This window comes from Sminthopsis crassicaudata, chromosome 1 (assembly GCF_048593235.1).
Source record: "Sminthopsis crassicaudata isolate SCR6 chromosome 1, ASM4859323v1, whole genome shotgun sequence".
In the NCBI taxonomy this organism is placed as follows: Eukaryota; Metazoa; Chordata; class Mammalia; order Dasyuromorphia; family Dasyuridae; genus Sminthopsis; species Sminthopsis crassicaudata.
In genome coordinates, this window is record NC_133617.1 from 156,520,082 (window position 1) to 156,538,831 (window position 18,750).

An 18,750-nucleotide genomic window follows, 5' to 3' on the forward strand; every position below is an offset into this window, starting at 1 on the left:
CAAAACTTCATTTATTGATATTTTAATTATTTATTTCTAGAAGTTTGAAATATTTTCTTCTTCCCCTAATAGTTCTGGAATTTGGCTCCTGAGAGTTTTTACTTTGTGATTCTATCAGTTTTTATTTTACCTTTTGATTCTAGAATTTGAGTGCAGTTTCCCTTTATAATTTCTTGAAAGATCATGTGTAGCCTCTTTTTTTCCAACATGGCTTTCAGGTAGTTCAATAATTCTTAAATCATCTTAACTTGATTTATTTTGCAGGTCAATTAAAAATATGATATTTCACATCTTTTTTTATTTCTTCATTCTCTACTTGGGTGATTAGAATTTTAAAGTATTTTCTTCAGTGAGCTTTTGTACTCTACCGCCCCCCAATTTGCTCAATTTTACTCTTTTCACATATTTCCCCTTGTGACTACTTCTGCTTTTTAAAGCATTCTTCTCTTAACTGGATTATTGTACCTTTTTTTGCCATTTTTCCCATTATGTTTTTAATGTTATTTTTTCAGCTTTTTTATGTATTCCTTATTTATCAAAATTTTGACTCTTTTTTTCAGGATTTTCTTTCATCACTTTTATTTATTTTCCCAATTTTTTCTACCTCTTATATGATTTTCATAACACCTCTCTTGAAAAGTTTCTTTGATGCTGTAGGTATAGCAGTTTTGATTTTTTCTGTTTGTTTTTTGATCTTCCCTGTCAATATAATAAATTCATATAGTAAGATATTTAACTTCATATGTTAAAGTTGGGCTCTGCTCCCAGAATGGAGAAGTTGATTTCCCAAGCTTCAGGTTTTTTGTACAGCTAGAGCTAGTTTTGGGTTGTGTGCATGTTATTACAATATAATCTATTGTATTGATAGTTTTTCTAGTACTAAACCAGCCCTAAACTGCTGGTTTAAATCCCACCTCATAATAGTGTACAATCCTTTTAATAAATTGTGGTAATCTCTTTGTTATTGTTTTATTTTAAATTTTTGCATTATATTTATTGGTAAAATTGGTTATAATTTTCTTTCAATGTTTTGGCTCTTCCTGGTGCGGGTTTCAGCACTACATTTGTGTCATACAAATAATTTGGTAGGACTCTTTTTTGACCTATTTTCCCAAATACTTTATATAGTATTGTAATTCATTTTTCTTTAAATGTTAAAATCCACTTTTAAATTCCTTTGGCCCTGCAGATGTTTCATATTGATTTAATTTAAGGCTTAATCAACTTTTTTTTTTTCAAAAGTGATTATTTAAGCTTTTTATTTCCTATTCTGTTAAACTGGGAAAGTTATATTTTTGTAAATATTCTCCCATTTCACTTAGATTATCTGATTTATTGGCATACATTTAGGTAAAATAGCTTGTAATTATTGATTTAATTTTTCCTTCATTGGTGGTGAATTAATTTTCATTTTATTGTTATAATTTGGTTTTCATCTTTTTTCTAATCCAATTAAAATTTTACCTATTTTGTGGTTTCCCCCATAAAATAAGCTCTTAGTTTGATTTATTCATCCACTACTCTTCTTATTTTCACTTATATTAATTTCTCCTTTGATTTTCAGAATTTCTATTTTTTTTTCTTTTTCTGTTTACCCTTTATGCTTCCCTTCAGTCTTGTATTTGAAGATCAAATTTTCTGTTCTTCTGTAATCTTCTCTAATCTTTTCATCAAGAAAGTTTTAAAGATCTTTTTTTTTCAGTGAATGCCCATCTTTTCTCTTAATAAATTATGCTCAATTTTGCTGGGTAGTTAATTCTTGTAATCTGTGCTTTCTGGAATAGCCTATTCTAAGCTAAATCCTGTGTAATCCTGACTGTGGCTTCTTGATATTTGAATTGTTTCTTTCTGGCTGTTTAAATTATTTTCTTTTGGCTACAGTATTTCTTGAAGTTTTCATTTTTGGAACTTTCAGGAGGTGATTAGTGGATTCTTATAATGACTATTTACCCTCTAATTCTAAGATGTCGGACAGTTTTTCTTGCTACTTTCTTGAAATATCATATATAGCCTCTTTTTTTTTTTTTTTTTTTAATATAATGGCTTTCAGGTAGTCCAATAATTTTTAATGCATTTCTCTGGGAACTGTTTCCAGGTAGTTATTTTTACAATGAGGCATTTTACATTTTCTTCCATTTTTTTTTCATTCTTTTGAATTTTTAAGTTATTATTGATGTCTCAGTCATTAACTTTCACTTGCCCACTTCTAATTTTTAAGGAATTATTTTATTCAGTGAGCTTTTACGTCAATTTCCCTCTAAGATGAGTCTGGTGAACTCACAGCTTTCCTATTGTGCCACTGGCCTATTGATCAGTCCTGAGGTGTCTTGGTTGTGGATTTGTGCTGTGGCTAAAATTCTCTCCCTGCTTTGCCAGGACATACTCTGTGCTGGGCTGGACTGGGTTCTGCTATCCTTTTATCCAAATGAGACTGACCTTTCTTCAAGTCATTCTAAATTATCTTAAGCTAGAAAAATTTTTCCTCTCTCTTTTTATAGGTTGTGACTCCAGAATTCTTTTAGAAAGTGGATTTATCATTGTTTCTGAGGGAAACTTGGAACAACTTCAGGCAACTTCCTGGCTTTTCTTCATCATCTTGGACTCCATCCCTTAATGAATCTTTAATGTTGTTACAAAAGGTTCCAAAACCTACTGGTACAATAAATTTCCTCTCTTTGGAGTTCCCTAGAATAATGAAATTATAAATCTAATCCTCTGAAGATGCAATGTTAGTCATATGACAATGAGCATATCATTTACTTCCCTTGATTCTGTTCCTACATCTTTAACCCTGTATTTATATATGTGTTATCTAACAACAAGAGCTTATGATAAAAGTGCTTTTGTAAATCTTAAACCAGTATATAAATGTGAACTACCAATTGTTCAATAAGGAGAATGCTTTACTTTGAATCACTGATACAATTCAATTAAGAACTTCCATCAAGAAATGTTGATTCATTTATTTGTGCGTGTGTGTGTGTGTGTGTGTGTGTGTGTGTGCATGTGCCTGTATGTGTTTGTCAGGGAAGTTAGGTTCCATCTTGCACATACCCTATACAACATGACTGTAAATTGCTCAGGGTTTCTTTACTTCCACTTTAGTCTCTCACATAGTGTCTGTACAAGATACCTGACAAATATTTATTGTGTGGTTGACCTTTGTCATGAATCTTTATAATTAAGTTCTACTTTTCTTTATATCAGATCTCTTTGATTGTTTCATTTTTGATGTATATATCTCCTGCCATCTGGATGACCCATGCATAGTTTTTCCTATTGCAACAATGATTAGAACTTAATGGATTTTTTCATCACATTAAATATCATTTTATTTATGTTTGTTTTCAGGTTGCCCATTATATTTAATACTTGAAATTTGATTTTAGGTACCAAAGATATTAACTTTAATTTCTTCCTGTTTACAGAATTTATTTCTAAAATAAGGACATATGTAACCAAATATAAGGTGCACCTAGGTCTAAATTGATATTAAATTTTTTCTAAAACTATTTCTTTAAAAGAATTAAAAGCATTCTTCCATAACATTTTACATAATATTTACTTTTTAGAGTACTTTGGTTTCAATACAAAGGTACTATACATGCAGGATACATAGTTTGAAAACTAGTATTATGTCCTCATAAAATAAGAATCCCAGGCCCATTTCTCTCTCTCTCTCTCTCTCTCTCTCTCTCTCTTCTCTCTCTCTCTCTCTCTCTCTCTCTCTCTCTCTCTCTCTCTCTCTCTCTCTCTCTCTCTCTCTCTCTCTCTCTCTCTCTCTCTCTTTAATCAGTTTTTATTTACAAGATATATGCATGGGTAATTTTACAACACTGACAATTGCCAAGCCTTTTGTTCCAATTTTTCCCCTCCTTCCCCCTCACCCTCCTCCCCCAGATGGCAGGTTGACCAATACATGTTACATATGTTAAAATATAAATTAAATACACTATATGTACACATGTTCAAACAGTTATTTTGCTGTACAAAAAAGAATTGGACTTTGAAATAGTGTACCATTAGCCTGTGAAGGAAATCAAAAATGCAGGCAAACTTAGGGGTATTGGGAATTCTATGTAGTGGTTCATAGTCATCTCCCAGAGTTCTTTCACTGGGTGTAGCTGATTCAGTTCATTACAGCTCTATTGGAACCAATTGGGTTCATCTCATTGTTGAAGATGGCCATGTCCATCAGATTATGATCATCATATAGTATTGTTGTTGAAGTATATAATGATCTCCTGGTCCTGCTCATTTCACTCAGCATCAGTTCATGTAAGTCTCTCCATGCCTTTTCTCCCAGGTCCAGTTTTCATCTTGTGCTTTGCAGTGATATAACTGATTGAGCATGGAGATCCTATTGACTTTAAGGAAAACACCACATTTGTATCAACTCCACAAGGTAGAAAGCAAAATGAGAATTTGGGATTCTGTGACTAAGATGTAAGGGAATACATCCCTAAAATGGATGCAACAATTTTTTTAAACTTCTCTCAAATGCTAGGTGTTTTGGGAAATATCTGATCATTAGCCTAAAAGGCCATGAAATTTTTATTAAACAAATATTCAAACTCCATTCTATGATCATTATTCACTTGTAAAAATAATAATTTTAAAAGAATTTATAGAAATGCAGAGACATTACCTCTGAAGTTTTATAACTAATTACTAATCACTTTATACAGTTTTTTTTCTTTTAAAAGATTGCAGCAAAACTTTGAATACTGCCTCAGACACGTACTCTGTGTAACTGGGGAAGTTACTTAATCTCTCAAGTTCAGTTCCTTCATTTGTAAAAATTGGAATAATAATAAAAATAGTAATAATAATTATGCCTATCTCATATAGATGAGGATCAAGTGATATAATACATGAAGAGTGTTTGCCAACTTAAAGCATTATTATATTATTAAGATTATTATTAATAACGAGTTCAAAGTATAAGACCATTCATTATAATAAATGGATAGACCTCAATTAAATTTTCATACTCTTTTTAAAAGATAAAACATTGCATAATATGTAGATTTTACAAAATTGTTGTGGAAATAGTGCAACAGATTAATTATGTTTTAGTTCTTGGATGCAACCTTAGATAAACAAATTAATTCACAAATTTCTCATTTGTAAAATGGAATAGAAGAGCTTCAAATTTATTTTAAGACATAAATTTAATTTATAATTTAATTTTTCTGTTTTTCTATCCCAGTTTAGTTGTCTTTCCAAAAATAATGTGTTTCAGAAAGTTATTTCATTCTTAAACAGAACTGCAAAAAATATTGTGTGCCTCATTATTGAGATGTTTATTTTTAAATGTTTAGTGTAAATAAGTATTAAGGAGAGAAACTTTAGTGCAGCATTCAACATATAAGATTATTTAGAATACTTATCAAAACTTTTAAGACATATACTTATAAGAGTGAAATAAAACTATTTTGAAGATTGTATATATATAAATACTTATTTAAAAGTTATATTCCTGCACTACCATGGTAATGCTATCTTCATTTTAAAACTTACACAAGAATGGAATTTTTAAAAAGATTAGATAAATACATTATGTTAGTTCCTCAAAATAATAGCAAACTATTGAAAACTATATTATTTTAAAAATTATATATATATATGTGCATGTGTGTGTATGTGTGCTTGTGTGCATGTATATGTATGTATGTGTATAGATTTATATCTATATCTATATCTATATATTCCAGACAATGCCTAAATTTCCTTCTATCTCTTTTACCAATCCTCAGAAAGCATACATTATAATAACTTATAAACTGAAAAAAATAAAAGGAAAATATGAGAAAGTCTGTAAAACTGATCAATATCTTTCAAAAATTTCAGCATTATGTATCATTTTAATTTAATTTTCTTTTAAAAATAAACATTGCTTTATGAACCATGTTGTGAGAGAAACATCAGAACAAAAGGAAAAAAAAACATTGTAGAAAAAAAAAAAAACAGAAAAGAAGTGAACATAGCATGTGTTGATTTACATTTAATCTCCATAGTTCTTTTTCTGGATGTAGATGGCATTTTCTAGCCAAAGTTGGTGAGATTTTCTTGGATCACTGAATCACTGAATAGAACCAAGTCTTTCATGGCTGATCATTTTACATTCTTGCTGTTATTGTATAGAGTGTATTCCTGGTTCTGCTTGTTTCACTTAACATCAGTTCAAGTAAATGAAAGCCTTTCTAAAATTAGCTTGTTCCTTATTTTTTGTAGAACAATAATATTGCATTACCTTAATATATAACTTCTTCAGCTATCCCCAATTGATGAACATCTACTCATTTTTCAATTCTTTGCTACCACAAAAAGAGCTGCTACAAGCATTTTTGCACAGATGTGTGTCATTCCTTCCTTTATGATTTCCTTGGGAAACAGATTCAATAGCATCATTGCTGAGTCAAAGAGTATGCACAGTTTTATAGCCATTTGAGGGTAGTTCCAAACTGTCCTAAAGAATAGTTGGATCATTTCACAATTCCACCAACAATGTGTTAGTGACCCAGTTTTCCCACAATTCTTTCAACATTTATCTTTTCCTATTATCTTACCTAGTCGGAGAGATGTGAGGTGGTTCCTCAGAGTTGTTTTAATTTGTATTTATCTCATTAACAGTGGTTTATCTTTTGAGCATTTATCATTTATCAGTTTATATAATGACATATTTTTATAAATTTTACACAGTTATTTATATATTTTATAAATGAGACTTTTATGAAAACACTGGCTATATTTTTTCCAGCTCTGTACTTCTTTTAAATCATGTTTCTGTTGGTTTTGTTTTTGCAAATCCTTATTAATTTTAATATAATCAGAGCTGTCCATTTTTCATTTTATAATATTCTCTAATACTTCTTTGGTCATAAAATCCTCCTTTATCCAAAGATTTGATAGATAAATTATCCATTACTCTTCTAATTTACTTATGTTACCATCCTTTATGCCTAAATCATGACCCCAATTTGACCTTGTTTTATTACGGGGTGCGAAATATTGGTCTATGCTGAATTTTGCAATTTTCCCAATAATTTTTGTGAAATAGTGAGCTTTTATCCCAGAAGATTGAGTTTGGAGATTTCTCAAATACTAGATAATTATATGCATTGATTGTATGTCATGTGTCTGTAACTTTTTCCAATGATCTAGCACTCTATTTCTTAATCAGTAATAAATTATTTTGATGACTGCTGCTTTATAATATAGTTTTAGTCTGGTATTGCTAAGCCTGTCCTTTGTATTTTATTTTACTAATTACTTTTACTTTTACTAATTATTCTTGACCTTTTTTTTTTTTCTTCCAGATAGATTTTGTTATTATTTTTCTAGGTATTAAAATAAATTTTTAGCACTTTGATTGTCATGGCACTGAACAAGTAAACCATTTTAGGCAGAATATTAATTTTTTTGTATTGCCTCAGTTTGTTCATGAGCAATTGATATTTTCCCAGTTGTATAAATCTAACTTTATTTTATTAGACGTGTTTTATCTTGGCAGCCATACAACTAATATTTTATTTTTTCTACAATTACTTTAAATGGAATTTCTCTTTCTATCTCTTGCTCCTGGGCTTTATCAATAATATAGAGAAATGCTGATGATTTGTGTGGGCTTCTTTTAGATCCTACAACTTTGCAAAAGCTATTTATTGTTTTAATTAGATTTTTGAATGAATATATTTAGGATTCTCTAAATATGTCATCATATTATATGTAAATAGTGGTAGTTTCATATACTCATTCCCTATTTTATTTCCTGTAATTTCATTTTCTTTTCTTATTGCAGCCGATATGTCTAGTACAATATTGAATAATAGTGGTTATAATGGGCATCCTTGTTTCACTCTTGACTTTGCGGCAATGCGTCTAGCATCTAAACATTACAAATAATGATTTCTATTGGTTTTAGATAGATACTGCTTATTATTTAAAGAAAACTCAAAAAAAAAAAAAAAAGAAAAAAATCCATGGGGACAGTTAGGTGGCTCAGTGGATAGAGCACCAGCTCTGAATCAGAAGGACCCAAGTTCAAATCTGGTCTCAGACATTTAACACTTCCTAGCTGTGTGACTCTGGGCAAGTCACTTAACCCCAGCCTCAGAAAAGGAAAAAAATAAAAATAAAAATAAAAAAGAAAGAAAGAAAAAAAGAAAGCTCCCTTCATCCGTTTGTGCTCTAGTGCTGTATTTTATCAAAAGCTTTTTCTGCAACTTTTGAGATCATTTATATGACTTTGGAGAGTGCTGTTATTGATATGGTTGATTTTGGCAATAGTTTTCCTGATGTTCACCCTAGTTCTCTGTTCCTTGTATAAATCCGACTTTTTCATAGTGAATTATCCTGATGATAAATTGTTTAAAAATTTCATTTTTAATATTTTATTTAATTTTTTGTATCTACATTCATTATGGAGATTGATCTATAATTTTATTTCTCTGTTTTGGCTCTTCCTAGTTTAGGTTTCAGTACCTTATTTTGTCTTAGAAGAAATTTGCCAGGACTCCTTCTTGAACTATTTTGCCAAATAATCTGAATACTATTCAAATTAATTGTTCTTTAAATATTTTATAGAATTCACTTGTAAATACATCTGGCCTTGGAAATTTTTTCTAGGGAAATTCTTTGATGACTTGTCAATTTATTTTTCTAAAGTAACACTATTTAAGTAATTTATTTTCTCTTTTAGTAATCTGGGAAATTTATGGTTTTGTAAAATATTAATTCATTTAGATTAGATTGTTAGACTTTCTGGCATAGAGTAGGGCAAAATAGCTCCTAATTATTGTTTTAATTTCTTTTTTCATTGGTGGTATGTTCAAGCTTTTCATTTTTGATGCTGGTAATTTTTTCTTTATTTTTCTAATCAAATTAACCATGCTTTATCTATTTTGTTGTTAATAAAACAGTTTTATTTATAAATTCAATTGTTTTTAGTGTCAATTTTATTAATCTCTCCTTTGAGCTTCAGAATGTTTAATTTCCTATTTAATTGGGGTTTTCAAATTTGTTCTTTTTCTAACTTTTTAGGTGCATGACAAATTTATTGATTTCCTTTTTCTCTGTATTATTTATGTAGCTATTAAGGGATAGAAATTTCCCCTGTGGATTGCTTTGCTGTATCCCACAGGTTTTGGTATGGTGACTTGTTATTGTCATTCTCTTGGATTAAATTATTGATTTCTTCTGTGATTTGTTGTTTGATCCATTCATTCTTTAGAATTAGATTATTTAATTTCCAAATGTTTTTAGTGTATCTTTCTCTGGCTCTTTATCAAATGCAATTTTATTGCAATGTGGTCTGAAAGGGAAGATTTTATTATTTCTGCATTTAGTTGTAAGATTTTTATGCCCTAATAAGTGGGCAATTTTTGTGTGGGTGCCATGTACTACCAGGAAAAAGGTATATTTCCTTCTGTACCTATTCACTTTTCTTATTAGGTCTTTCATGTCTAGATTTTTTTAGGATTCTATTAACATCCCTAGTTTCTTTCAAGTTTATTTTGTTGTTAGATTTGTCTGAGTATGACAGAGGAAGGTTGAGGGCTCCAACTAATATAATTTTGCTGTCTTTTTCTTTCAGTAACTGTTGTAATATCTTCTCTATGAATTCGGATACTCTACCACTTGGTGCATATGAATTTAGTATCATTCCTACTTCACTGTTTATGGTACCTTTGTCAAGATGTACTTTCCCTCCTTATCTCTTTTAATAAGATATATTTTACTTTTGCTTGATCTGCTCTTTTTGCTTCAGCTGAAGTAAAATAAATTCTACTCCAGCCTTTTACTTTTACTCTGTATGTATCTCTCTATTTCAAATGTTTTTCTTTTAAACATGGTCATGGACTTCAGGTAGATAATTTTTAAATTGTTTCTTTTGAGTCTATTTTCCAAGTCAACTGTTTTTCTAATTTCACATACTCTTCCTTTTTTGCAGTCTGTTTGATTGATTCTTGATGTCTCATAGACTTATTAGCTTCCATTTGCCCCATTCTAGTTTTTTTTTTTTTTTTTTTTTTTTTGATATGATACTTTATCAATTAGTTTTTGTCTCTATGTTTCATTTGGCCAATTGTATTTTTAAGGAATTACCTTCTTTTTCCAAGATGTTGATTCTCTCTTGCAAACCTCTCATTTCTTTTTCATTTTTTCTTATGCTTCTCTTTATTTTCCTTGTAAAACCTTTTGTAAGCACTTCCATGAATCTTCTTTGGGCTTGAGATCAATTCATATCACTCTTGGGATTTCTTCTGTGGACATTTTGTTTTCATCTGAGTTGGTGCTTTGGTCTTCCCTGTCACCATAATAGTTTTCTGTGGTCAAGGTTTTTAATCTGTTTCTTACTCATTTTCTTTTCTTTTGTATTTCTTTTTTTAAAAAAAAACTTACATGGTGAAAGTCTGTTCCTGAAGTAAAAGGAAATAGGAGCCTTTGTCTTGACTATGAGCTCAGGGTCCTCTTGTGTTTGCAGAGGGTAGCTTTGTGTGCTCTGTTCAGAAAAAGCCTGGTTTCCCAGAAATTGCCTTCTGACGTAGAACTAGAGGCCTCCCCACTGATCTGCTTTGCTACTGACCAATTGTTGATCTGCTTCAATTAAGACCCTCCAACTGACTTTCCCAAACTATCTGAGCTGGACTGAAAACCCTTTTCAATCCAATGAGACTGACCTTTATTGAAGTTTTTCAGTGTATCTTAAGCTGGAAAGTGGCTTTCATTCTATCACACTGTGCAGAGGCTTGGTTTCATGTGCTTTTCCAGGGAAACTGGCAGAGCCCATGAACCTTCCTGGCTTCACTCTGCCATCTTGGCTCCATTATTTAATTCTTTTTATCTGTATCCCTAGTTTCATGATAAGGCCTGATAAATAGTATTGAGTAATTGATTGGCTCTATGAGATGAAGACAAAGTGAAAAAATGACACTAAAATTAATATAAATTAATATTCACCATGACTTCCAGAATGTCAATGGAAAGAAAACCTTTGACAAAATAATCAGAAAAAAATTGTTTTATTTTTTAATTGGAAAAAATGATAGTATTACACATAAAGTTTGAAAAAAAGTTGAGTTTGGGTAAAAAGCTAATATAATAAAATTTGTTATATAAATCACAATTTAATTATGCTTGGCCAGTTCTATCAATTATTTTTTCTTACTCTCAATGAAAATTCAGAGAATGGGTTTCTTACTGACTACTATCTACTGAGCACATGGAGTTTATCTGCATGGAGAAGCTTCTTACAGTCACAAGGTGATTTCATACAATAGCTTTTTTTGAAGCAACAAATTATTTTCTATTGACATACTATGTCAATAGATATACGAGTTTGAGTGTCAAAGTAGTCAATAAGCTATAACTATTCTTAAAAGACTGACAGTAGGATCAGAAGTGAGAAGAATGGTATCCTGCATAGTGGAGGGAATGTGCAGAAGGAAAGCATGTTAAGAGACAGGAATATGTAATTACATTATATTTATATCTCAAATTAGATTATAACAAGTTATAACAAACTCAGATGTAAGTAATTATTTCATTCTTTGATTGACTACAGAAACATTGGGTCATGCCATGATCCAGACATTTGAAGAACACTGTTTTCAAGCTAATATTATGGTTTTCTGAATATTATTAAAAGTAATTAATAACCATGAATTCACTTGATTTAAGGCAGAAGCAGTATATTTCAAGGACTTTAGTTTCTTCATATAACATTAACAATAATGTCTTGCATATGAATGAAAATTTGGTAGCCCTTTTTTAATACAGTCTATTTCAAATTGTTAATTAATCTGATTGTTTTCTATAGCACTCTTAGATAGAAAAAGTTTCCTTTTGTCACAGTTTATATTCATCTCTACCTTTTTAATTCAATTTGTTTTTTTCTTCCTCAGTGGTGACTTTTGATTTTCCCAATTGTTGAAAAAAAATATGATATAAAAGTGAAAAAACATTTTTAAGTTTATTATTTTCCAATAGAATTGGTAATTAAAATTCTAACATTTATAAAACTAAAAGGCATTCCACTGTAATGTAGTTTCCTTTTTATAGTTTTCCATATTAAAAATAACATTTTGTAATTGTTTAAAATTTATCATTAAAAAAGAAAGGGCAATAACAGTTACCACATAATGAAATGCAGCATAATTGGTCCTATCTTGATTTATTTGTGTTGTAAATAAACAATACCTGATATGACACAATTACCTATGAAATTTGGTAGCCCTCATCTATATTGGTAATGGACTTGCTTTGTAAGTTAATATATAAATAAAGAGTTGTGAGTCTGTATTATTTTATAGGAATTATGCAGAGTGATCTTATAAGGATTATAATTTTTATCTTAAAAGGATTATAAACAATGATCATAACAACTATAATTTTTATATATTGTATTAAAATTACTCCAAATTGCCAACATGAAAATTGAAATATATTCTGACTGCTTGAGAAATGCCTTAAGAGATTATAGAAAATAAACTCATTGTCTGTCTGGAGATTATGCATTCAATCGAATATCATTATCAAATTTTGCAGAATAAAAAAATTCAATTCACATTAATTTTGATTAATAAGAGTAATAGCCTAAAGATAAAATTGAGAAAATCTAGATTAACTAATTAGAGATGAGAAGTGAATACTTTGAAAAGGAAATAATGATTACTAAGAGTTAGAATAGTTTTATTTAAAAGAGGCCATGCCTTACTAATCTAGATAAGAGTAATGTTGCCTTTAGAGGTTATTTTCATTTTAGGAAATTGACATTTTTTGCTATTCTTGTGGAAAAGATGAACCAATTTTGACTAAATCATAATGCAGTCAGATGAATTTAGAACTGGTTGAATGGTTGGATTAAGGTGTTAGTGATTTCATTTTTAAAGGCTTGATTGCAATTTGTCTTCTCCTAGGAATATGTTGGATGCAATACTCTACTATTTTGTCAGTATATTAAATAAAGACATAACTCATGGGTTATATCAATTTGAAAGATGATGCATGTCTTGGAGAAAATAGTTACTAGAATGAATGGCAAAGTCAGGATCAAAAAATATCTTGACAGCCTACAACATTCTATTGACTAATAATATGAAACTAGATATGGCACAATGTGGTTTTCTACTTATGTTCAAAAATTAACTTAGTAGGCATAGGAAGGAAAGGCATGGTTAGTAAGGCTTTTCTCTGAAAAAAGATTATGGATTTTTAGTGGATTACAGGTTCTGAATTGGCTTTTGGATAATAAAAAAAATAATCTGATTTACTTTAAAAGAAATGTAATTTCCAGGAATAATAGGGAGATGATAAATCTTATGATATTCTCTCCTTGCCATACTATATCTGAAACATTATATTTTTCAGGGACACCTATGTTTAAGAAAGATATTGATGAGTTGAACAGTATCAAGAAGAGGGCAACCTAAAGAATGAAACACTTTGAGACCACATCACATGCACATCTGTTGAAGGAACTGATATGTTTAATCTTGAAAACAGAAGATGTGCAAGAGCCACAATATATTTTCAAGGATAGGAAAGGTTACCATGCGGAAAAGACATTATTCTTGTTTCTTTTGGACCCCCAAGCAAAAAGTAGGAGCAAAAACTAAGCAAAAGGTAGAATCTACAAGGAGGAAAATTTAGATGCAGTGTTAAAATGTCTTAACAACAAATACAAAGTACTCAAAAAGGAAGTGTAGTAGATTCCACTTTATTGTAAGTCTTCAAACAGAATGGGTAACCTCATGGCTCCTTTCATGTGTGGTTTGGACTCAATAATTTCTTAGGTCCCTAACACTTTCAAAGCCTGTTATTTGAAGTCATTCAAAATGAAATCTTATTCTAATTTCATTATATCATTTTCAGAGCAAATATCTTTCAAATATTTATATCTCTTAGGTTATTAAAAAGAGAGCTGTTCCCACTTTTGATTATTTTATGGGCAGCTAGATGGAACAGTATATAGAGCAATAGTCATGGAATCAGGAAGATCAGTTCAAATTCTACCCCAGGCACTTCATGATAATGTGACTTGGCAAATCACTAAGCTTTTGCCTGCTTCAATTTCCTTTTCTGTCTTATTACATTATAATTATTAATTATAAAGTGTGCATCCTAAGTTTATTGTGAAGATCAAAGGATCTAATTTGTATAGCTCTTTGCAAACCATAAATGCTAGCCACTATTATTATTATTTTCCTCTATTTAACTTATTTTAAATGTATACACAGCAAAATTAATATTTTTGTAAAATTTGATTGCTTTCAGTCTCTACATTTATATATAATTCTTTACGATTACATAGTACAGCTCTGAGCTTTAGCCTATGGAAATATTTATCAACACTATACTTTAAAGATAAATTCATTTAGAGAAAATTTAAACAGATAAAGTTTTTTTTCTCTTTTAAGTTAAAGTTTTATTAATTAAAGAAAAAAAATTGTGCACTTAGTAGTAAACAGATTAGGTATCATAGTATATGTCTGTTAAACCAAACATGTTTTCTGGTATTAATCACCTTTGCAATTAGTATAATATGAATATAAATAACTATTTCCTTGATTTCAAGATGAATTTACATTAAAAATTAAAATTATAATTTAACTTTACCAATATTTAGAAAAGGTAAATCCTATAAATTGGTCTTTTTTAGGATTTTTTTTTGTAAATAGGAAGACATGAATTAGACTGTCAAATAAAAATATTATTCAGTGCATTACTTTAAATTTTCAGAGAAATTGTAACATCATAGATTTAGGGCTGGAAGGGATGGTAGAAAACATCTAGCCCATTGTTTTATTGATGAGAAAACTAGGATCCATGGAAGTTAAGTGATTTGGAAACTTGCAAACACATGTATTTAGTATTTGAAGGGAACTTGGAGATCATCAAATATCATCTCATTTCAAAGAAAAGAAAAATGAAACCTAGAGAGTTTAAACATTGCACTCAATGCCACACAGATAGTATATTTCTGAGGCAAGATTTGAACTCTTGTCTTCCTGACCAAAAGTAGTGTTCTTTGTATACATTGTTCCATACTCTTTCAGGAAGAACAACATGGGTAATAAACATCAGAGATGGATACCCTTAAATAAATATGAATATAGTACAAATAGTAAATGAAGTCAAAACTGTATAATATTACCAAAAAGGGGGGTTATACTTAGACTTTTTTTAAAATTTGGGGCAAAGCTTAGAATGAAACTTATAAGTCAAATAGAACATAAATACTACTAAAAAGACAGAGATGGTTTCATAAGAAGTCCAGAATAATGGAGAAGAGTCTTAAAATAAGCAAAGAGAGGATGTTAGAAAAGCTGATATAGTCAGTAGTCACATACTACGTCAGTGGTCAAAAAGGTGCAGGAAAAAAAAAATTATGTCAAAATGAAAAAAGGCAACTAATTTAGTTGTAGTAGAAAATCATCCCATTGGTCTGCTCTGCCACCACCCCCATACAAGCCCTTTAGAGCTTTCCATTCCACTGGCTAATGCCTACATATGTAGTAATCCTACAATTTAAAAAAAATTTAAATGATTCTTACTTGGGGATATATTGTCCTAAGGTTTAGGCATATTTGCATAAAGAAGAATTTTAAGGGTAAAATATATTGAGTCAAGCAGGAAAAAAATTAAAATTCATCCTAGGAAAAAATTACAGTACAATTAGTGGTTAGTTTGTTAAAATCTTAATGTATTTGTAAAAGTTTAATCAATTATACTTTAAGTGTAGCTCTGGTGTGATCGTCCACTCTGGCTCTTAAATTGAGGAGAATTTATAGATCTCAGAAATACAAAGCAGGATGGGAGGAACAAAATGAGTAGAAATTGAAATCAAGAGAAACCAGTGTTCACTTTACTTTGTTGTTTAATGGGATTTAAAGTCCTTTTAATGAGACCATTAGCCTAATTAGTTTAAGTAATATATGTCATTGAAAAAGTTTGCTTCTTTCCACCCCCAACTATTAACAAAACAAAATAGATAAAAATATTAATGTACCATGAATTTCAAAGGAAGTAAAGTTTTTTTGGATATATATCTGTCATTATGTTGTAATTAAGAGTTGGAGCTAACAAAATTTAGAAGAAATTGTTTTTGACATGGTAATTATTGAATCTTTCCAATAAATGACTACCCTTCCATACTACTTCATCTTTGCAAGAAGGCACAAAGTACTTAATGAGATAGCAAAAGAACATCAGAAACAGTAATGAGGTTGAGGTATTTCTTTTTATTTTAAATTAAAAATTAACTTTGGAAACTAAATGTTTAATGATAAAGGCTAAAGACCTTGTTTAGAATTGTCTAATGGGCACAGTACAATGTTATTCTAACAGTAATTATAAGAATAAAGAAATTTCTATTTTGATTTCAGCTGGAAGCAGCTATTATTATTTGATCACAATGACATGTAGTCACTTGTCAAGGCTTACTTCTATTGTGGCTAAAGAAGCAAAATAACTCATTGATCCACTTTTTACACTGTCAAATGTTTTGCAGAGAAGAATGTAGGAGGCAAAGACCAGGTAGATAATTATTATACTGCTGAGAATAAAATAGCAAACTTTATGATAAGATCTAGCATTTACAAATATGGATTATTATATTATATTCCCCTTTAAAACAAGATTATATTCCTTTGTTCAAGTGAAATCTTATCATCATTAATTATATTGGTTTCTGTAGGAATTAAAATAAAAAAAAACAAAGCTTTTCTACTCATTTTTTTTTCCCTTTTTCCCAATTTCAGCATAAAGAACGTAACTCCAAAAGTAGGAGATCCTGAAACACGTAAAGCTATTCGCCGTGCCTTTGATGTATGGCAGAATGTAACTCCTCTGACATTTGAAGAAGTTCCCTACAGTGAATTAGAAAATGGCAAAAGGGATGTGGACATAACAATCATTTTTGCATCAGGTTTTCATGGAGACAGTTCTCCCTTTGATGGAGAGGGAGGCTTTTTGGCACATGCCTACTTCCCTGGACCAGGAATTGGGGGAGATACTCATTTTGATTCAGATGAACCATGGACTCTAGGGAATCCTAATCATGATGGTAAGCACAAATTTTTATTTTTCTTTTCTTAATTTTTGCTTTATTTCCCACCTTTTTTTTTCCTCCTTCCTTCTATTCCTTCTTTCCTCCCTCCCTTCCTTTCTTAACTCCTTCCTTCCTTCCTCCCCCTACCTTCCTTTCTTCTTTCCTCTTTACCTTGCTCCTTCTCTACTCCCTCCCTCCCTTCCTTCCTTCCTTCCTTCCTTCTTTCCTTCTTTCCTCCTTTTTTCTTTCACAATGAGTTGTATTGCAAAAATAATAGACATTCTTTCTCAGTCTTCATTGAACTTATGGTGTCAAAGAAATTGGTATAATAGATTATGATTTTCACATTCATTATTAATTTTAAAACAATTATATGTGTCTGTTTCACTCAAACAAGAGTCTTTGGAATGAAGAATGTTCTATACTTAATATAATGTTCTTTATTTTCTTTCGAATGAAGATCAGAATTTATTCATGAAATCTTTTCACACTGCATTTTCCATGTCTTATTTCCTCATTATAGGGGAAAATCCTAAAATATGCATATTTGTATAAAATATAATTCTGCTTTTCTTTTCTCATTAATTACAAAGTGTCTGTCTAAATTCCAATGTTTGTCAATCCATTTTGTGTGTGATTAATACTTTCTGTCTGCTTTGTCATCCCTTATATCATTAACAACATGCCATGTTATTCAATTTCTCTACTCAATTGTGTAATTTCTCTATGTCTTATTTCAAGAGATGTTGAACTCCCCCTACTTTGAGATCTGGATGAGTACTATTTTTATAGTCAATCACTTTTGTCACTATAAATATCGCTGTTGTGTTTTGTTCAATTTAGAAGCTTTGTTATTCTCTGAATCTTCCTTTGCAATACATGAGCACACATACACACGCACACACATCCTACATGTATGTATTCATATGCTCCTTTTGGATTTTCTATAGACTAGATTTCCAAATATGTGTATGTTCATATAAGTAGCTGCAACTAAGATATATTTACAGCTTAGTTTATTGTATCTCTGTCTTGACAAAAGTAAAATAAATAGTTATAATAATGCATTCTTTATTGAAGTTATTGGAGTTGAAGTGGAATTTTAATCTATTCTTTTGATACCTTACTATTACTTTGTTGCAAATTCTATATTTCATTTTTCACTTTAGCAATACAATTTTTTATTCTAATAGTGTATAAGAATGCTGTTAGAAAACAAACGGTCTTTCATTTCATAATCACTATTCAAGTCATAAAAAAAGAAATAACACTAAATTTCTCCTTGATTAATTAAGATCATTCATGAAATCTGACTTTATTACTTTATTCAAACATTTAATTTAACTTGAATTAGTGTAATAGCTTCTGATTGTTTGGATGCTAGATTCAAAAATGCTTGAATGAAATTTTTTAGATTGTATTAATTTTTAAAATTTTAAGTTATTTAAGAAAAGGAAGTTAACAAAAATATGTATTTCTTTCAAAAGAAATACATCTAGTATAATATGAAGACAATGTTAAATCATTCAATTGATTTCCTCCCCTAAAACAATGTGAAAATATTTGTGATGAAATTAGATTCAGAGATAATAAGAAAATTACAATATATTCTAAAATACTATGGGATGGATTGTGTTGTAAAATATAGTAGAATGTTGGCATTCCACTATATTTTACATTTCCCATCCTCACAT

General features: G+C 30.0%; 1 protein-coding gene across 3 annotated transcripts in view; it reads left to right on the top strand.

The window, feature by feature from the left end:
• MMP16 (matrix metallopeptidase 16) overlaps positions 1–18,750 on the top strand; it is a 489,795-nt gene that overhangs the window by 267,816 nt on the left and 203,229 nt on the right. For all 3 annotated transcript variants that reach the window (XM_074270106.1, XM_074270093.1, XM_074270101.1), the window contains exon 4: positions 16,767–17,071. In XM_074270106.1, coding sequence (XP_074126207.1) covers positions 16,767–17,071 — 305 coding nt within the window. The remainder of the gene's footprint in view (positions 1–16,766; positions 17,072–18,750) is intronic.